The following is a 21,538-nucleotide window of genomic DNA, read 5'->3' as shown; positions in this document are numbered from 1 at the left end:
TGGGCTAATAATGCAGCAGCAGAAACACAAGAAAGATCAACATTCCATCTAGTTCTGTGTTCTCTTCTTGACAGGAACATCTACTGAATGCTGCAGAAAAGGGTTAAAATGCCCAAATGTGTAGCTGTGTGATGTGTTTGTGTTGAGTTGGTGGGGAAATTTCTTCCTCATTGTAGCTGATGATCAGCTCATGCACTGAAGCATAAAGATTGGTAGCTGATGTAAATCTTATCCTAGCTTGTATAACTGCAGGTAAAGCAGTGGAGCGTATCCATACTTTGTGCAATTCTTGGTCCAATTGATATAGCAGGAGGACATGAAGGAACTTAGCTCGTTGGAACATAACACAATTTTAGGAACGGGAAAAATTATTTTGTCCTAACAAGCCTGCTACATGTTATGTAACTTTCAGCCCACATTCTTGCAGTAAAAGTCCAGATTCTAAATCCTAAATTCATGCCTACTCTTTGCTGTGATGGCCTCCCATGGCAATTTTTGCCATATGTTTAGTATTCACTGAGTGAAAATTTTCTGCTTGAGAATCCTATTTTCTCTCAATCATTAAAAAGTGAGTCAAGATAATTTACTCTTAAACACCTTGTTCAGAGTCTGGAGGGCCTCCCACTAGGTCACCTCCAAATCTCTGCCTACTGGAGGCATCAGAACGATTCTTTTATTTCCAGATTTCAGTCTCTTACTGTTTTTCCAATAGGCACCATGAACTTCTCTCTCAGCCAAGTGTGCACATATTGGGACTGTTTGGTGAAGGTAAGTATGACTGAATACACACCTCATGCCACATTCTCTTAATGGAATATATGTTTTTCTACGGTGGCAGCTGTCCAGGGTAGAATGTGCTTCATCTGTTTAAAGATCGCCTTCCTATTTATATGCAATGTGTATATGCACTAATAATTCCAAAGAAAATGCATTACACTCTGCATCCTTAGGGCTTTTAAATTAGCAGGAAAAGTTCCTGACCTCAAGAAGAACATTTTGCCCCCATAGAATTGAAGTACACCTCAACCTCGATATAACGCTGTCCTTGGGAGCCAAAAAATCTTACCGTGTTATAGGTGAAACTGTGTTCTGTTGAACTTGCTTTGATTCACCAGAGTGTGCAGCCCCCTCCACCCCCCGAGCACTGCTTTACCGCGTTATATCCAAATTCATGTTATATCGGGTGGCGTTATATCGAGGTAGCGGTGTACTGATTCCGCCACTGCTCCCAGAAGAGAAAATTAACAACAGAATGAAAAACAAATCTCATTAGGAATTCAAGTAGCCTACTCCTTTCTCAAGATTATCTGTTTTACAGGAGGCATATGTGGTTTGGCTGTGAGTCTGTCTGTTTAGGTCTATGAGTACTTAGCTTCAGATGTGCAGTGCTGGAACTTGCTTCTACCACTTTGACACACCCAAGCTGATCTTACTTGCCTCTCACATTGAAAGCCTCAAGACGTAACTATGGAGAGCAATTGAGAATAAGATTAGTAAGGTAAAGAGCAAGGGGGGTTATTTGACAGCCCCGTTTGGGGGTGGAGGAGGAGGGGAAATTGAACACTGGGAGAAAGAGGGAGAGGCTTGGCTGCTGTCACCAAAAGTGTAACCTAGCAACCTGAACACAATCAGGGACAAAGTAAACAGACTTTTTAACAGAAGTGAGGTAACTTTGTATGCCTCCCTCCAGACCGTGGGAGCAAAGGGGACTCATTCCCCAAGCTATGATAGCAGTGTAAATGGTGAGTAGGTCCTTTATATATATTTAATAACAGGCACATTTCTGGCTTTTACTGCTTTTCTTTGTTCAAATACCACAGTCCCAACTTTCCCTTTGAAACAGCAGCCCTCTGAAATGTAGGAAGCTGGGAAGAGGAAGCTTCTAGCAAGTAGCCCTGCTTTATGCAAATATGTCCGAACAAGCTATGGTCCCAGGCCACCTGTGTGTGAAAAGAAAGGTACACTCGCACATAAAATGGCTGGGATGGGCAGGTAGGTAGCTTCATAATTCCCAAAGTCTGAGACTTAGTGCTGCTGCTTTTATAGCCCTCATGTTTGAGTGTCCACTCCCCCACATTACCTTGGTTATTATTGTTTGTGTTTTTCTTATCTCATACCTGAACCTATGAGGTATTCAGGACTCTCAACTCCCATTGGCTTCAGGAAGAGTTGAGGGTGCTCAGCATTTTGCAAGATCAGGCTAGTTTTGTTTCTCGGCTCTGACTATTTACATGATTAGCAGAGTCCCTGCTGGCATTATTTTATGTATTTATTTATTTGCATTACCATTGATCTTGGTTGAGGTCTCCAGGTACAGAGCCCCATTGTGCTAGTCGCTGTACATAAATGTAGAATGAACCAGTCCCTGCTCTGAATAGCTTACAATCTATGGGCTAGTCTACACTTACCAGCCGGGTCGACGCGGTGAGTTCGACTTCTCGGAGTTCGAACTATCGCGTCTAATCTGGACGTGATAGTTCGAACTCCGGAAGCGCCGCGGTCGACTCCGGTACTCCACCACTGCAAACGGCGGTGGCGGAGTCGATCTTGGAGCCGCGGACTTCGATTCCGCGGCGTCTGGACGGGTGAGTAGTTCGAACTAGGGTACTTCGAATTCAGCTACGCTATTCACGTAGCTGAATTTGCGCACCCTAGTTCGACCCCGCTTCTTAGTGTGGACCAGCCCTATATAAATAGATAAGATAAACAAATGATGGGAGAATATAAGTACCATTATCTTCAATTTACAGTGGAGGAATTGAAGCATAGAGAGATTAAGTGTCTTGCCCCAGGTCACACAAGAGATCTGTGGAACAGCTAGGATTTGAATGTAGCTCTGCTAAATTGCAGTCTACCAGCTTAATCACAAGACCATCCTGCCTGTGCCTTCTGGGCATACTACTATTAGGAAGGTTTCACCTGAATTAAAATACATTTTTAGAGAGTTTTCAAAGAGTTATAGAAATGAGGGGTGAAAAGATTTATTAGGTCATCTAATTAAAGTAAACATACACCAATCCTATACACCTCAGCTGGGAAACCAACTATATGTATACAGCTCACAATTTTGATTCATACAGTAGATGCATCACGATAGTGAAACTGCCACAAGTCTGTTTCACAAGGGGAAGAACCAGCCCCAAATTACTGGGGAGATGAGGATCAGGGCCACCCAGGGGGGCAAGTGTGGCAATTTGCCCCAGGCCCCGCAGGGGCCCCCATGAGAATATAGTATTGCAACTTTTTTTTATGGAAGTGGCCCCCAAAATTGCTTTGCCCCAGGCCCCCTAAATCCTCTGGGCAGCCCTGCAGAGGATTTATTTAAATGAACTTTAATTAAATAACTCACAGTGACTTGTTAAGGTGTCATCTGTCTGATGGCTGGTGAGGGCTGGCTGGACTTCTCACGGCCCACTGTTTACATGTGACTGCATTGTTGGGGTGCTGCTGAATATGAGGGGGTATCATAATCTCCTAGGCTTGGTCACTGAGATCCACACTACAGTTTGCAAAATACTTCTTTAAACTTCCTTTGCTTGCTGCCCAGCTGCCTCTTCAGCATCAGGCATTCTTTAGAATTACCATGGGGGTGGCAAGGTGGTGGTTTGGCCTAGGTAGGGCATGGACAAAATAGCTTTCAAACAGATATTCAGGCACTGACCTTTAGAAAGCTGTAGTTTCTAAACTCCTAGCTAAAGAAATGCTCAAGCAAATATAGATAAACTGTATGTCAATGATCTCCCCAGTGGGTTCCACTTTAGTTACATTTGAAATGGTGAATTATGAAACAGAGGGTAGAGGGAAATGATAGCACCTAAAGCGTCTTCCTGTGGTTTGTTCTGCCCTTTTTTAGTACGTGTGGCGTGTTTGAAACAAACCTATGCCCATGGGTACTGAGCAATGACTCCCACTAATCCCTGATAAGCACCAACCCACACCCAGGGCCTGTTGTGTGATTTAGGGATTCATTGTGCAGTCACAAGGTGACCAGTGTCATGATTCCTGAGGGAACCCATGAAAGCCCTGAGGGAGTAAGTCTTTGTTTCTATTTGTAAATGCTACTTCAGGAAGCACCTGCCAAAACAGCATGGTATAATAATACTTCCGCCTTATAGAACGTTTTATAAACATTCACTAATCCTCACAACACCCCTGTGAGGGAGATACTGTTAGCCCCATTTTACAGGTGAGGAAACTGACACAAAGAGAGGTCAATGGTTTGAGTTGTTGTGAGAGCTCAACACCTCTCAAACCATGGTATAAGTGAGTTCAGGAGCTGAATGTACCTTAAATTATAGCAATTGTGCAAAGAAAGATTCTGTCTCCCCACACAACAGATGGAGAGTGTCTCCATAGGTATATAGAACATGTACATAGAATCCATGTGTCTGAATTCCCAACTGAATTGTGCAGCTATGGATGCTGGAATAATCACCAATTTTTCTGTATTGTCATAGAATCACTAAAATGGCAACAGAGATAAAGAACTTGGAACCTGTTCTTCAGCAGCTGGAGTAAGTACCCAAGTGCCATTCCCTATATTTGGAAGAAACATCTAAGCAGCAATGCCATGAGTGAGCAGGTGGGAAAGCAGCAGCTTGTACCCCTGCAAACAGTAACTGAGCTGATGGGGCTTCTGACTAAATATGGTCATATGGGGTGGTGATAGGTGTTTCATTGCTGACAGAGGAAGCCTGCTGGGCCCATCTCCATCAGGCAGACAAAAGAAACATTCTGCTTGAAGTTTGGCATGTTAGCTTTCTAGCTAATAAATCTGTACACACCAGGTTTCCTATGCAGTGACATAAGCAGAGTTCAAGTTACATTGTGCGGTAACAACACTGAGTGACATACAATCAAAAAGTCTGGTTTTGGTTTTCATTTTGAAACCATGGATGATAACTACAGAGGCAGCATCCATTCCCAGAACTAAACCTGGGTGAATCGTTCATAACAAATAATTCACAATGAATGTCACCTTGTTTCCTGTTCCCACTTTGTTTGCAAAAAGAGAACATTTTTCTGAACTATTTTTGCAGTATGAAATTATTCACTGAGCAATTTCTGCTGATAATCCTTGGTCTGTGGCTTGATTATGAGCAGTTTGTTGGGGATGTTCAGTGCCTTCAGAGTGAGCTGTCTTATTTGGATGCCCAGGGCTAGATTCTCTGTATGTGAGCTGACCCTTTTACACTGTCCTTGGGACAAAGGAGGCATAACAGGATTACTGGGGATTCCCCTTTTGTAGGTGAATTCCAGGCTGGTATAGAAGCCGAGTAGCCAGTTGTAGGCCACCTCTTCATGCCCTGCTCCAAAGACAGGGGGCACATCAGGCAGAAGAGGCATGTTGGGGTAATTCTGAGACAGCAGAACAGCCATCTAAGGGGCTATTATAGCTGGGGTAGGTTACAACAACCTGAGGCTGTTCTTATGCTTACAGGAGGGGATGAACTGTCCCCTGGCTGCCCCCAGCCTCAGTGGGGTGCAAAGGTGGCTCTAAACCAGAGGTGGGCAAACTTTTTGGGCTGAGGGACACATCCGGGTGGGGAAATTGTATGCAGGGCCGGGGCAGGGGGTTGGGGTGCAGGAGGGAGTGCAGGGTGTGGTGTGGAGGAAGGGGCTCAGGGCAAGGGATTGGGGCAGAGGAGGGGTGCGGGCTGTACGAGGGGGCTCAGGGAAGGAGGTTGAGGTGCAAGAGGAGTGCGGGGTGCAGGAGGGGGCTCAAGGCAGGGGTGCAGGAGGGATGTGGACTGTGGGAGGGGGTGCATGGGGTGCAGGGTGCAGCAGGGAGCTCAGGGCAGGGGGTTGGGGTGCACAGGGGTGTGGGGTGTACAACAGGGCTCAGGGCAGGGAGTTGGGGTGCAGGAGGGGTGCGAGGTGCAGGCAGGGGGCTTGGGGCAGGGAATTGGGGGGCGGGGTGCAGGAGGGGTTCGGGCTCCGGCCTGGCACTGCTTACCTAAAGCAGCTCCAGGGTGGCAGCGGCACGCACCAGGGCCAAGGCAGGCTCCCTGCCTTCCTGCTCTGTCCCCGGCCCCGCGCCGCTCCAGGAAGTGCTGCGGCCCCTGGGGGAGGGGGAGGAGGAGGGCTCCTCGTGCGCTGCTCTTGCTGTGCCTCCAGGTACCTCCCCCGAAGCTCCCATTGGCCACGGTTCCCCGGTCCCAGCCAATGGAGCTGCGGGGGGAGTGTCTGGATGCAAGGTCAACGCACGGCGCCCTCTGCCCCCCGCCCCAGGGGCCACAGGGAAGTGGTGCTGGCTGCTTCTGAGAGTGGTGCGAGGCCCACGGCACTGGTGGGGGCAATCCCGCAGGCTGGATCCAAAACCCTGAGGGGCCGGATCTGGCCCGCTGGCCATAGTTTGCCCATCCCTGCTCTAAACCACCTTTTTCCCAACACCCCAAGTCTTGCCCATAGTACACAGAATATGTTTCCGTTCCCTGATTGGATGAGCACAATGCTTAAAATCAGGTTTCTGATGCAAATACTCATGGCAATGAATTCAAATTCACTTTCTACAAGAGTTGCCTGAAAACATGCCATTTCTACAAACATGGCTGTCAATCAACTTGTATTCATGTGTAAAGCAAACACAGAAGGGCTCTCAATGAATATTCAGGCAAAATTCAGCATTCACTCAGCTCTACTCAGCGGTTAATAGCCCCTGTTTGAAATACTGCCTGGGCCTGCAAATCACTTCCAAAGAAACCTTCCCTGCTCATCATTCTTCTGCTGCAACAGAGAGCATTTTGAAAACTTTGTTCCTGCCAAAGCATAGAGCACTCTGATACTTAGTGGGCTGCCATCGGGAAGTACATGGGGAGTCCTAAAATGGTCTTTTTTTGTAGCACTTCAAAAGGATCAGAGCTGAGTTAAGATGATCATGAGGAAAAATCAGAACCCACATATTCCTGGGTCTCCTCTGCTTCTGATCTAGGAAACAGAACACTGAGCCAGACACTCCAGTAAAATATGATGATTTTTTTTCTAGCTAAGAAATGCACTGAAGCATGAGCATGATGCTGCAATGGCTCCTGCTCCTCATATTAGCGTTGATGCCGATAATGCTGGGAGTCATCTGATGAAATGACAGCTAATGATCCTCTGAGTGGAGGAGTTTTTGTCAGTTTTGAGAATGTGATCTCAGTGCTGTAGTAAAGTTGTACTTCTAACCTTGCCTGTCTCAGCAGATGACAGATTAGGAAGCCATGACTCTGAGTCACTCATCAAAGCTGCCAGCTGAGGCAGTTCTCAGTTGTTTTTGTTTTCATGGGGGTTTCCTCAGAAGGCTCCTTTTTCTGCATGTCAGCAGAAACACAGGAGTCTGTGTGGGCTTGCTTCTCAGCTTCCATACTCATGTGAGCTCTTGCTGGCCTACAGGTAACAACAAAATGTTCGCATAAATACAGAACGGACCTGTTCAACACACACAGCAAACTTTCCTATCAGCTTCTCTTCACTCGGGTATTTCATTCAAGCTGTTTTTCCTCAGTAAATTTGTCTAGAGCATTAAGTGCATTTCAGGTGGGTACAAAATTCAGATTCAAGATTTTCCTTTCTGTAAATGAAGCATTCTAATAAAGTCTGCTCCAATGTCAATAAGGGAGAGGATTCCCTCAGTTTGCCGCAATCCCTTGGGATGTGGAGGAAAAGAATAGGTGATGATGGATCTCTCTGCCTGGTCACAATGGCCTTGGGGTGAAATCCCTGAAAGGAAGATAACCTGCACTGGAATTTGATGCCTACTTGGAATGGACTCTTACTCTGTCTTCCATGAACCTGACTTGTACCTAAGATATAGACATTTTCATAAAATGTGATTGCATTCTGATAAGTGGTTTTCTTCTCTTTTTCTCCAAGAACCAAGTGTATATCTGCTAAGGAGAAGATGGAGATGCTAAGGAGCCCAGTTGCTGGTCCAGTCAAAGGAAAAGACATCACAGCATTAGCAGGGAAACTCAAACACGTGGCCCTGAACACGCCACTGCGGTTTAGTACGGAGGCCATGAGACCCCAGTCAAAGAACAACTCTCGCTTTGGCAACCTCAGCCACCATTCCTTCTTCTCACGGCACAACCCCCATCCTCACCGAGTGACCCACATCCAAGGTATGGCCTTAGGATGGGGGGCAGGAAATGGGAATTGAAGGCATTAATTATGTGGCCATTCTTTGCTGAGGAGCAGAGGTCAGATGGGATGGGAGGAAACAGAAAAATCCCTGTAATGCTTCAGCACAGGCCTGATTGCAGAGCACAGTGGGATATGAGGAAAGTAGCAGAACTCTGACTGCATAATGTTTCTAGAGTAAGTGTTGTCCTGATAGTTATTCTGAGCAGCTGTGATAATCTGAGACTCCTTAGGTTAATCCCATGCATGTCTTTGCTCCATCCCAGGACCTAGTTCAGAAAATCAGCTACTGCATCATCTGGATAAAATAATCCCAGCTGTGTATTTGCAGTAGTGTAATTCATCCAAATTGTATATTCCCTAACTAAATAGAGATCTATAAACAGAGGTGCTTCAGGAATCCATTCAGTATTATTGGGGCCAGGGAGGAAAATTGATCTATGTATGCCATAGCAGAACGCATGCACCTACAGATTTATTATTCAGGCAGAAAATAACTGTAAATGCTGTGTGTGTTACGCAAGGTGAAAGACACAATTTTCTTGTGTGCTTCTTCCACTGAGTTACTCACTGATATTTGCCTCTTTTCATTTTCTTTTGTAGGCTTAAATGGCGTCCCCATCTGTATGGTTAATGACGGGTGGTCTGTGCTGACCCCTCTGTCACCTCATCCAATGATAAAAGGCCAGCTTTCTACTACCGTATTGGGGGTACCAGGGACTCAGATGCCCATTGGAGATCCACATAGTAATCTGGTCCCCAGGTTAACTGTAGGTTAGTGTGCTGTAGACTGCTTGATCAGGATGCCCTGTTAGATGGCCTTTTGTCCAATTAAGAGGAATTCCTTAATTAACAGAATTAATCATGCTGTACCTGAAATGGTTCTCAAATGACTTCACTTGTTTTGACTTGCTACAGGACTGGAGGTAGATCAGGTCTTACATTGACAAAAGGCTCAGCCTGATTATTTTTCCTGCCCCTCTGAGCTGAAGTGGTTTTGAACCAGAGGAACATAATGCCAGGTTTCAGAGACATCGGGTATTGCCACACAGCACTGGTGGAAAAGCAGCTTTACCCTGGCAGAAGTCTTCCTGTGGCATACAAAAGCACCATCAGCTTCTCATTTTTACAAGGGCCAGATAACCCTATTTTAGAACCACTTAATCGCTTGCACATATCCCAAGCAAGTGAAATTACCATGGCAATTAAGTGATGGGCCATGCCATTAAATATCATCATCAGGTTTAAATTGGTTCCTTGCAAACAACCTAATTAACAGTATCTCAAATAAATGGAGTGAGAGTAATTATTTCCTAACCCTAAAGCCTCTTATATTAGAGCAGTGGTTCTCAACCAGGGGTACCCATAGCGCTGGGGGTACTCAGAAATCTTCCTCATCTAGATATTTGCCTAGTTTTACAACAAGTGACAAAAAAGCACTAGCAAAGTCAGTACAAACTAAAATTTCATACCGACAGTGACTTGTTTATATTGCTCTATATTCTATACACTGAAATGTAAGTACAATATTTATATTCCAATTGATTTATTTTATAATTATATAGCAAAAATGAGAAAGTAAGCGATTTTTCAGTAATGGTGTGCTGTGACACTTTTGCATTTTTATGTCTGATTTTCTAAGCTAGTAGTTTTTAAGTGAGGTGAAACTTGGTGGTACACAAGACAAATCAGACTCCTGAGAGGGGTACAGTAGGCTGAAAAGGTTGAGAGCCACTGGGTTAGAGGTGCCTGCTTGTCCTTTCCCATCTTTCAGAGATATCACTGTAAGCACAGTGCCCCTTTGTTCTGGACCCCTCCGCATTCTCCAGCAGCTTTATTTCTGGCAATATGAAGCCATGGGTTTTCCCTTCACCTGGAAGGCATCAGACCTCAGACATGCACAATGCTTTGGTGTTGCACCAACCACCTGATACAACAGAACCCCAGGAGGGGGCAGGGTGTCTGATTCTGAACTGCCCATCTTGAGCAAGAGGCTGTGGCGCACAGGGCTCTCACCATGATTTTAGTGGTCTCGTTTTTAGCCTTCTGTACCCCCGCAGCCCTGATCCTCCCTGCAGAGCCCAGAGCCCAAACAGGAGGCTTTAACCGTGGAAAAGATCAGAGATTTGAGAGATTCTCCCCTCTTCCCTCCCCTCCTCATCCTCTCATACAGCTCTGCAACAACCCTCCTGTCTGTATGAGCCTCTATCTCCTTCCCATGTTATACTATGACGTTTGCACATGCATGTTTATGTTACCTCTAGGGCTACTCATGGTGTGAAATATGGGAACCTCCCTTTCCACTCGCTCTCATACAAAGAGTATCACTGCTCAAGATACAGTACATCCCATAATACTGTAATATATCCAGTGGTTGTAGCTACCATTTATTTGTGTCTCATTTCCATCCAAGCTCTGTAGGGGAACTGTTGGCCTCAGGATGAGACCATGCAAATTCTTTTCCACAGTGAAAATAGGAAGTCATGGATGCCTAGGGGGAGGAATTCAAAGTGTGGTCTCTGTTCAGACATATGCAAGGTTTATAAGTGCTGTAGGAACTAAGTGGTTCTACTATACTGAGCTTTCTCATGTCTCCTCTCTCTCACAGGCACATTGTCAGATGCATGGAGAGAAGAACTGAGGGAACTTGCTGCCAGAGTTAGTGCTTCCTCCTCCACTGAAGTGGAGCAAAAGGAAGTGGTGAGTTTTTCATACTGCGAGCATGACACTTAGGGCTGCTTTGCTATTGAGTGTCATCTAACCAACACCTGGAATGAAATAAAGAAATGGAGGAGAGGGAGCAGAAAAACCTGAAGAGAGTTTTTTTTATGAGCCTGCTGTATCGCTACCGTAGGTCACGTGTCTGTTGGTGACAGCATCAAGACTTGAAGGGTCATGTGGAAATCTATTTTGTAAAGATGGGTAATTTAAAACTATTTACTCCTAATCTAAACAAGGCAAAATGTGCAATGGAATGTGACCTATGCCCAGATCTGGAGATCCCCAAATTTTGAAGGTTGACCGAAATCTGAACCCAGAACCAAATTTTGCAGATGATTTCTTTGCTTTTATAATGTGCTGGATCGTAACTTCTGGATCTCTACTATCCCATTCTCTGTGGTGTTTAATATCTGGAGCCAAAATTTGTAGTTTGAGTCTTTAACAACTACACAGAGGGGCCCACACCAAAAGGAGAAGTGGGTCAACACTAGTTTTTCACCTCTTGACACATAGGCTCAAATCTACTTTAGGGTACAGACGAAATTGGTGTGTAAAAGCACATCACAAAACAATCGCACAACGGCACAACTGTTAATCTCCAGTGGAGGGAGGATCAGGACCTACAGGATGTTGCAGGTCAAGATTACGGAGCCATGAAAGATCATGGCTGGACACAGCAGAGGTGTTTTAGGTCAGGCTCAAAGGACACTGGCAGTGCTGTGGGGGGCCAGAACTAGAATACCAGTGCGTATTACAGATCAGGATTGAGGTGCATATGTAGCACTGCGTAGAGGAAGTTTACACAACCTCTGCATGCAGTGTATCAGCTCCAGTGAGTGCTATCCATCACTCACTTTCAAGAGCACCAAATTCAGCACCCTGGATTAGCATTCTTTAATAGTGGGACCGGATAATGTCAGTGTTAACTTATAAATGATTATAGCTGCGTAAGGACAGCTATGGGTTTAGATGCAGTGTTTGGGTTTTGACCATTCAGTTGTCTGTCTCTTCTGACAGACAGCAGTAGGTGGTGCACAAGTTTCAATTTTAAATAAAACATTGTTTGTAAAATCAGTGCACAGTTCACAGCTAGAGAGAAACACACCTCCCAGATGAGCTTTTAGTACCACACAGTAGCTTCACTTTAACAGCAGCGGGTGCATTCATACTTTTTGCAACAGACAGGCACCTCTTTGATGAAGATTTCCCCTTTTGTCACAGCCTTTTTACACTCAGTCTTGTTCTAATCATTTTATCTCCTGTGCAAGCCCTGTCCCACTCTCAGCCCTCTAATCGGAAAGCATGTGTGCACTTGCATTTTAACAGGCGGAAGAGCCCCGGAGAGCAACACAGTACTCAGCAGAAACTGGGCGCCTCATCCCACCTTCTTCTCGGGCAACAACCCGCCATACCCCCCAACAGTTGTGCCGGAATAATGCGAAGAACAAAGGCAAAGATGCTGCCCTGTCTTTCCAGGACCAAGAGCTGGTAGTAAGTAGAACATAATGAGAGAGTAGCTACACCTGATACTTCCTGCTGCTCACTTCCTCTGTGTGACTGTTTTTCCTTTAGGACTGTCGCAGTGTAGGTACATTCCATCCCGTGTGCCGGGTCAGGTATGGAAAAAAACTGTACAGCACCCCGTTAGGTCTGTGTTCGTGTCTCTGACTATAAAACATGGTACTACGGCCTAGCGGCTGGAGTCAGTAAAGCAGCCCTTCCACTCAGGGAAGCTTGGCCTAATGGCCAGAGTCAATAAAGTAACCCAGCTCAGTGGGACTGCATGGCTGATTGGCCCATTGCGGGAGTGGGGCGCCACTTAGGGGTGTGTGGAGTGATACCTCTCCAGCATATCATCAAGGATCTACAAACTATCCTGAAGGACGATCCCTCACTCTCACAGACCTTGGGAGAGGCCAGTCCTCTCTTACAGATTTGCTTCAGGTTGCCCCAACCTGAAGCAAATACTCACCAGCAACCACACAACAGAAACACTAACCCAGGAACCTATCCTTGCAACAAAGTCCGTTGCCAACTCTGTCCACATATCTATTCAAGGGACACCATCATAGGACCTAATCACATCAGCCACACCATCAGGGGCTCATTCACCTGCACATCTACCAATGTGATATATGCCATTATGTGCCAGCAATGCCTCTCTGCCATGTACATTGGCCAAACCGAACAATCTCTACGCAAAAGAATAAATGAACACAAATCAGACTTCAACCTCCTGGACACTCAATTACAGAGCTAAAAGTCGCAATTCTTCAACAAAAAAACTTCAAAAACAGACTCCAATGAGAAACTGCAGAACTGGAATTAATCTGCAAACTGGACACCATTAAATTAGGCTTGCATAAAAATTGGGTGTGGATGGGTCATTATACAAACTAAAAACTATTCCTCCATGCTAATTTTTCCTCTCCTGTTACTCACACCTTCTTGTCAACTGTTTGAAATGGGCCACCCTGATTATCACTACAAAAGTTTTTTTTCTCCTGCTGATAATAGCCCACCTTAATTGATTAGTCTCGTTAGAATTGGTATGGCAACACCCATTTTTTCATGTTCTCTGTATATATATCTTCCTACTGTATTTTCCACTGCATGCATCTGATGAAGTGGGTTTAGCCCATGAAAGCGCATGCCCAAATAAATTTGTAAGTCTCAAAGGTTCCACAAGTATTCCTCGTTCTTTTTACTGTTAAAACTATGTGCCTTATTTTTAACTTGAATTGGTCTGGCTTCAACTTCTAGCCCTTGGTTCTTGTTCTGCCTTTCTCTGTTATATTAAAATGCCACTTAGTACCTGGTATTTTCTCCCCATTAAGATACTTGTACATTGTAATCAAGTCATCGCTCAATAGTCTTTTAGATAAACTAAATAGATTGAGCTCTTAAAGACATTTTCTCTAACTTTCAAATAATTTTGTGGCTCTTTTCTGCACCCGATTGAATTTTTCAACATCTTTTTAAAAATGTGGCCACCATAACTGGATGCAGTATTCTAATATCAGTCTTACCAATGTCATATGCAGAAGTAAAAATCACTTCCCTAATCCTACTCACTATTCCCCTGGTTTAAACATCCAAAGACTGTATTAGCCATTCTTTTGTTCCTGGATGTATGACTTCACCTTTGGCTGAAAAATTTGATATTTACTTCGAGATCATTAATAAAAATGTTGACTGATGACAGGCGGGGCAGGGAATAGAGGACTGACGTGTGTAAACAATGGGAAGGGAATAAATACTGCTCTTGTAGGAGTCATTTCCTCCCTCCCTCAAGGAGACAAGTTTATTTACTAGAAGTTGGTTTGTTTCTTACATCTTGGATTTGATATGGTTTTGTTTTTAAAGGGTGAAGTGACAGCAGACAGCACCAGGTTAATTGCAGAAAGGCAGCTGAAAGGGGTATTAAGAAGAGAGATTCATGAGAATCTGCAGCAGTGCCCAAGAAACATTTTGAAGTTCATCTCCTCTGTAGGCTGGGAAGAGAATGAGAAGTTCCAGTTTAGCATGTATAGCAAGTGTGACTAGGCCTGTCCCTGATTTGCTAACTCTAAGCACAATAGATAGAGGGAAACAAGAGATGGTAAAAAAACAACACAGAATATGAGACATGAGTTCACTCCTAACTGCTAAAGTACTCTGATGTGGTGCGTTTGAGTGCCTGTATACAGGGACACTGGTCAGAAAGAGGTGAGATGCAGTGCAACGGAAGACCCAATGTCCTAACAAGTTTAGTCCAATTTAAACACTGACTCAGTGATCAGGGCCTTATCCTAGTCTCTGTTGGGGAGGAGAGGGGGATATCTACCCTTGCACACAGTAGGCTTTGATAGATCATCCTCTACTGCTTTTATTATATTTTAAAATGTGTAGGTTAGACCCTGGGCAGGGAACAGTAACTCATAAAACTGAAAGACAAAGTCCACACCTGTACGGTGTCTAGATAAGCAAGGTGCCTGTGTATGCATACCCTAATGACCTCCTGTTTTCCTGTGTTCCAGGTCCAGTCAGTGTCACTCTGACCTGATCATGCTGTCACTTTCTACTTTGCTCTTCTGCCAACAGATTTTGGAGCTGCTGTGTCAGATCCTGCAGACAGACTCCTTGTCGGCTATTCAGCAATGGCTGCTCACAGCTGGTCAGAGGGGTGAGGAGAACCTGGAACCTCAACTTGGTGCCTGGGCAAGAGGAATAGACACCCACTTCTATTCTCAGAGTTTGGCACGCTAATTATCTCTACTTCAGCAACCACAAGTTTATTCCCAATACACACGTTACAGCCTTTCAGATCAACCTGAGTTTGTGGAGTACACATTTTTCTATGAGGGAAAAGTTGCTTCTGGAGGAAAGATTCCTTTGTATAGAATCTGTTAGGGTTTTCTAATGACCTGGTTTGCAGTAACTGGTGAAGAACTAAGGATATGAATTTTGCTTGGTGTTCAGGGACTCAGATGCTGCGATGATGAGATTGGTATAGAATCTGGACAGATGGATGGCGTGCATGGCTTTCTAAAAATTGTCTCTCTCTAGTCTCAGTTTTTTCTTCATTCTATCTTTCCTGCCAGTGATTGTCTTTTGGGTCTCACTGACTGTTATTGAATATGGCCCAGCATCAGAGTAAAGGACTGTTTCTATGTAAAAGTTGTAGGCCAAAACTTTCAAAGTAAGGCTCCTAAATCAATTACCTGATTTCCACAGGTGCTGAGCTCCCATTGACCTCAATGGGGGCTTCAGGTGCTCAGTACCTATGAAAGTCAGATCACTTATTTATCTGCTTAAATATTTCTTTAGAGGCCTAGCGTTAGGCTTTTATGTTTGAATATTTTGCTTGAGTTACAGGCTGCAGCTTAAGGTAATGCTGCTGCTGCTGAATTCAGGCTTCACTATTGAGTTCCAATATAAAAATGCAGCTGTAGGAAGATAAATATTGTTGGTCAGATTGTATTTATTGTATTCATTTTAAGGGTATTTGTTCTGGGTGTGTACCAGTTGAGTAGGGGAAATCCCTATTTCCACAAAAAGGGAACAGTGGGAGCTAGAGTGGCTCTTCTATCTTAGGTAGCACTGTAGCTCGCGGCTCCATGGACCTGTATTGCAGCAAGAGACCATTACACATGCCACTCTCCCAAGAACAGGGTATCACTGGAGTCCTGCTGTACTTCTGATTGATCAACTTCTCTCTGCTTTCCTTGAACACATGCTGCTTATAGGGGGTGAAGAAAGTGACAGAATCCAAGGCATAGGAAAATCATTTTGTGACATTCAAATGTTTCCAGATTGGAACCTCTCTCTCTCTCTGTTGTAACAGGTGAGATATTGTTTCTTCTGCTGCCTACTTGTCTTCCTTTCATTACAGAAAAGGATCTTGTTATGAGGATGTTGCAGACTGCAACTGCCAACCTACAACCGGAGCCCAAATCCTTGAGCACAAGCATGGAGCAGAGACTTCAGTCCCAGATGTCCCAGACTGCAGTGGGCCTGTCCTCCAGAGGGCAACACTTGGGAAGGAATCATCCAGTCAGGTTCTCTCATAAAAACTATTCAATTGGATGTTCACAGTGTGATAGAGAACTGAAACATTTCACTTACTGAGGGCTGGAGACATGTTGGATACATTAGTTTGCATATACAGCAGCAAGAAGAGAGAAAGAGGCCGTTACACAGAAAGAGATTCATCAAGCAAGCAATAAAACTGATTTTATCCACCTACTTAGCTCCCCTTTCCCCATTTCAACTGGTTTAACTGAGGGCCTGATCCAAAGCCCATTTAAGTCAATGGCATGGCTTGCAGTCATTGCTCAATGGGGGCCCATTATTTCAGTAGCACATGGGTCAGAGATTAAGGTGAACTGGTAAAATCGTGCCGAGACTTGGATTTCAGTACTTGTATGTGGACTTCCAGTCAATAGCATGAGCAGAATAACTAGAAAATAAAAATACACAAACACAGGAAGTGAATGGCAAAGTGGCAGACTAATGCAACCTTTCATTTTCATGACTACCAGGTTTATTCAAAATTTAGAATTTTAGATTTAGAAAAATACTTAGTTTTCTCTGCATTTCTTTATAACAGATTATCTCAGAGTCCGAAGCAAGAACCCATTCCAGAGGAAGACAAGCCAGGTAAAAATATTATTATAAGTAAATACTTTGTATTTATTACATGCTCCCTTTGAATCCAAGGGGCTTAAGACATTTTATAAACATTAATTAATTAAGCAGCAATAGACCTTTGAGGTAAGGAAGTATTTTACCCATTTTAGGGTGATGCCTTAGAGAAGTTAAGTGATTTCCCAAGAGTTACACAGTGAACTAATGGCAGAGCTAAGAATAGAAACCAAGAGGTCCTGGCTCCCAGGCCAATGCTCTAACCACTTGATCAGACTTTCTGAACATTCACACCTTACTATGAGAGCAAGACTATACTACAGATAGACAAATAAATGACAGCAAATTCCTTGCAGGCTATATTTTGGTAACACAGAGTAGGAGTTCAGATAGCCTTTTTGTGGTTACCTCTGAGTGAACAGTAATGCATGCCCTGTGAAAGAATCATAGAATATTAGGGTTGGAAGGGAACTCAGGAGGTCATCTAGTCCAACCCCCTGCTCAAAGCAGGACCAATCCCCAACTAAATCATCCCAGCCAGGGCTTTGTCAAGCCTGACCTTAAAAACCTCTAATGAAGGAGATTCCACCACCTCTCTAGGTAACCCATTCCAGTGCTTCACTACACTCCTAGTGAGAGAGTTTTTCCTAATATCCAACCTAAACCTCCCCCACTGCAACTTGAGACCATTACTCCTTGTTCTATCATCTGCTACCACTGACAACAATCTAGATCCATCCTCTTTGGAACCCCCTTTCAGGTAGTTGAAAGCAGCTATCAAATCCCACCTCATTCTTCTCTTCTGCAGACTAAACAATCGCAGTACCCTCATCCTCTCCTCATAAGTAATGTGCCCCCTAATCATTTTTGTTGCCCTCCGCTGGACTCTTTCCAAGTTTTCCACATCCTTCTTGTAGTGTGGAGCCCAAAACTGGACACAGTACTCCAAATGACGCCACACCAATGTCAAATAGAGGGGAATGATCACAACCCTGGATCTGCTGGCAGTGCCCCTACTTATACAGCCCAAAATGCCGCTAGCACACTATCAACTCATATCCAGCTTCTTGTCCACTGTAACCCATAGGTCCTTTTCTGCAGAACTGCTGCCTAGCGATTCAGTCCCTAGTCTGTAGCAGTGCATGGCCATTTTCAAAAGTCATTTAGGCACTTAAACACAGACAACATCTCTTAGATCCAGATTTTTAAAGGTATTTAGATGCTTTAAAATGCAAATAAGCACCCAGCTGGAATTTTTAAAGTAGCTAAGTACCTAACTCCCATTGATTTCAATAGGAGATAGGTGTGTAGGGGCTTTTGAAAATCCTACTAGGTGCCTATCTACTTTTGTAGGTGCCTAAATACTTTAAAAATCTGACCTTTGGGCTCTGAAAATGTTATCCATATGGGCGAGGAGTTAGCTACTCTGTGAGATTATAACTGGTGTTGACCCACATCGACATAGGCGCTGACTCTGTGGGTGCTCTGGGGCTGGAGCACCCATGGGGAAAAATTAGTGGGTGCTTAGCACCCACAGGCAGCCAAGCTCTTCTCACTCCCCGCCCCACCTCCTCCTCCTCCGAGTGCGCTGTGTTCCCACTCCTCCACCTACCTACCAGCACTTCCCACCCAGCCGCCACCAGACAGCTGTTTGGCAGCCAACAAGCTTTTGGAGGGAGGGGGAGGAGAGGGAATGTGGCACATTCAGGGGAGGAGGTGGGGAAGAGGCAGGTCCAAGGCGGGGATTTGGGGAAGGGGTTGGAATAGGGGCAGGGAGGGGGCGGAGTTGGGTGGGGACTTTGGGGAAGGGGTTGGAATCGGGGCAGGGAAGGGATGGAAAGGGGCAGGGCAGGGGCAGGGCCTCATGGAAGGGATGGAGTTGAGGTGGGGCCAGGGGCAGAGGGGAGGTTGAGCACCCATGGGACAGAGGGGAAGATGGTGCCTATGCACATTGACCCATCCCAAATTATTTTTCATTTTCAGTGCGTATGGGTACTGCAGAAGTTCTCCAGTTCCATTTATCCCAGGAAGGAAAGCAGAACCAGCCAGATCCACCCAATTAACATGGAATCTTCTCTCATTCCTGATGGAAGAACCTCAAGAAGTGCTAGCACATTTCCTGCTATAGCTGCAGTGTTTTACTCTCATTACTCACCTAGTGAAAAAGTGTTCTGTAGAGTACATGAAAAGGCATGCAATATCCAGTATCACATAATCTCTCTCTTCACTTTGACATCATATGTTGAGACCTGGCAAATTTAAACAGAATTTGTTTAATGACTGTGCCATAGACATTAAGTCATACTGTAAAATGGGTCTCTGTGAAATTCCGAACGTCCCCATAGCTGTAGATGCTTAAAGTACTGCTTCTGCTATGATCCGGCTGGGTATTTGGTTCAATATGCAGAATCACAAAGAATGTGGCTGGTTTTTTTTCGTGATCTCAGATGCAGGAGGTGCATGGCTCATAAGGTGGGTTGACTCGCTGTTTGAAAGGTTGGCCATTAAACATTTCAGGCCTTCCTCTCAGATCCCATGGGTAGCGTTGAGCAATTGCTCACCATTCCAAAGGACTCAAATCAGTCCTGTCAGTGCTTCTTTAAAGCCACTGGCGGAGACAGAGCCATTCTGAGTGATTCTCAGCTCTTTGGCTCCTTTTCACTGAACACAGCTGCTGCCTCATTGCTACCTCCTGGCATGTAGTGGGAAAGTAATCTGGATGAAGAAGAACTGGTTGGAATTCAATCCAAATAAGAGAGAAGTGATGTTTGTTCACAGAGGCATTTAGAGGATTGGGTGGAAACACCACCTATGGAGGGTGTATGTCTGCATTCTGGCAAAATAGCTCACAGCTGCTTGATCTTACTAGATCCATCACTGCTGCTCTCGACTTCTCAGGTAGCAGTGGTGGCCTGCAATTCCTTTTGTCATATATGGCTGTATGATTTTTCTTCTAATGTGGACCTTAGAACAATCTTCCATGTCTTTGTCTCCTCCAGGCTAGGTTACTGAAATGTGCAGATTTCTTTGGTAAAGACATCATTGCATATCAATTACTTGTATAAAGACTGTACGACTCCTAGTATTTGCCTGTGGTCCTTTTAGGAATAAACTGTCTGCTTGTGTAGCCAGCTGATCTCCGTGACTCCTGCCACTCTGTGATCAGCTTAAAGCGTCTGGAAGAAGCAGAGCAGAGCACAGCACTGCAGACTGTAACAGCACTATGGCCACTGCAGTCAGAGCAGAAACTGGAGATGTTGAGAGGCTTAATTAGGGTTTCTGAAGTGCTTTGGTGAAAGGTGCCATAACACTGTAATCTTGTGTTCCCATTTCATGTTGCCACCGAGATTTCAAATTACTGCAAGCATTTGCACCAGAATATCATGGAAATTGGAGGTTCTTGCTACAGAGCTTCTGTCCAGCGGGCCACAGAACCAATCAAGAAAGTAAGCTGGGTCTGGTACTTTATGCACATGCAGAGAATTCAACAGCAAGCTGCTCATTAACAAGTTGAGGTGCTTTATGGTGTCCACGCATCTCTTCAATGCAACTCTATTTCTTAATAAAAGTAGCGTTCCGAATCAGAATCATGTTAGTAGGCTTTTCTGGAGACAGAAGAGCAAATCTACAAAGGAATACAATAGTACTGCATGCGATACCTACACAATACCAGGTCAATCTAGTGCCCAGTACTATAAAGGTATGAGATGTTGAACTTCTACGGGCCAAAGCCCATAAACCAAACCATTAGAATCCTCTGCCCCACAAACCAGTAAGTCCAGTCTCCAACCACATTGTTCATGTGTGTGCGTGTATGCACCAAAGTGATTGCTGGGCTGTAATACGTTTCCTTGCCTCAAACACAGGTGACATGGAAATGAATGAATGAACAGGCATCCCACACCTGGTTGTGTGCTAAAACAGCTTCTGAGTGCATTGAGTGACTCCAAACTTGGTGCAGAAAAGGACAATGGTTCTGAGCGGAATGGGGGCTGATGGGAGATGACACACTTGCATGACCATCCATTCCATGAAGCAAGCTAAGCTCCATTACACCTTACTGTGAAAGATCGGAATTGGGATTTTAAGTGGTTTGCCAGCAGAGCTCAGCATAAGCAGACTAAGCAATTGCTCAGGGCCCTGAGCGGCTCAAGGGCCCCCCCATTCACTTTTTAGTATGTGTTGGGGGGCAAAATATCCCTGCTTAGGGCCCCTAATGGGCTAGCACCACCTCTGTAATAATTGCCAGACTTGTTACTTTGCACATATATGTCACCTTCCTGAGGAGCTCAAAGTGCTCTGCAAAACTTCAAAACACCCTTGTGAGGTGGGTGAATTTTATGCCATTTTTCAGGAAGGGAAACTCAGTCTCACAGAGATTAAGACCTTGTGTACACTGAGCTTTTAGCTACCAGTTTCAAAACCAGAGTAAGCTGCAAATTGCATTGCACCAATATAAACTGTGCATGCACTATGGATTTGCACTAGTGCAGCTACACCAATGGCTAAAGTCCCAATATAGACAAGGCCTAAATAACTAGCTCAGTGAGTCAGTGGCAGAGCCAGGAAT

The 21,538-nt window shown here is 44.7% G+C and overlaps 1 protein-coding gene across 2 annotated transcripts; it reads left to right on the top strand.

Moving 5' to 3' along the window:
* Positions 1-1,656: 1,656 nt before the first annotated feature.
* On the top strand, positions 1,657-19,966 carry TBATA (thymus, brain and testes associated). Of its 2 annotated transcripts, none has more exons than XM_039482248.1 (10): positions 1,657-1,742; positions 4,458-4,514; positions 7,855-8,102; positions 8,725-8,895; positions 10,730-10,821; positions 12,169-12,333; positions 14,926-15,076; positions 16,217-16,382; positions 16,934-16,983; positions 18,952-19,966. In XM_039482248.1, the coding sequence occupies exons 2-10, from the start codon at positions 4,468-4,470 to the stop codon at positions 19,029-19,031; spliced, it is 1,170 nt and encodes a 389-aa protein (XP_039338182.1). In that variant the 5' UTR covers positions 1,657-1,742; positions 4,458-4,467; the 3' UTR covers positions 19,032-19,966. The 2 variants fall into 2 exon arrangements, with proteins under 2 accessions (XP_039338182.1, XP_039338181.1); XM_039482247.1 differs by lacking the exon at positions 1,657-1,742 and adding an exon at positions 1,898-1,992.
* The last annotated feature ends 1,572 nt before the right edge of the window (positions 19,967-21,538 follow it).

The sequence above is a fragment of the Mauremys reevesii genome, linkage group 7 (assembly GCF_016161935.1).
Source record: "Mauremys reevesii isolate NIE-2019 linkage group 7, ASM1616193v1, whole genome shotgun sequence".
Taxonomy (NCBI): Eukaryota; Metazoa; Chordata; order Testudines; family Geoemydidae; genus Mauremys; species Mauremys reevesii.
Note: the sequence above shows the minus strand (reverse complement) of the source record. Positions and strands in the feature narration are given on the sequence as shown.

Coding starts and splice junctions, on each gene's coding strand:
- TBATA (XM_039482247.1), top strand. Junction 15,077..16,216: donor CACCCACTTCTATTCTCAGA/GTTTGGCACGCT, acceptor CTTTCATTACAG/AAAAGGATCTTGTTATGAGG. Junction 16,984..18,951: donor TCCAGAGGAAGACAAGCCAG/GTAAAAATATTA, acceptor TTTCATTTTCAG/TGCGTATGGGTACTGCAGAA.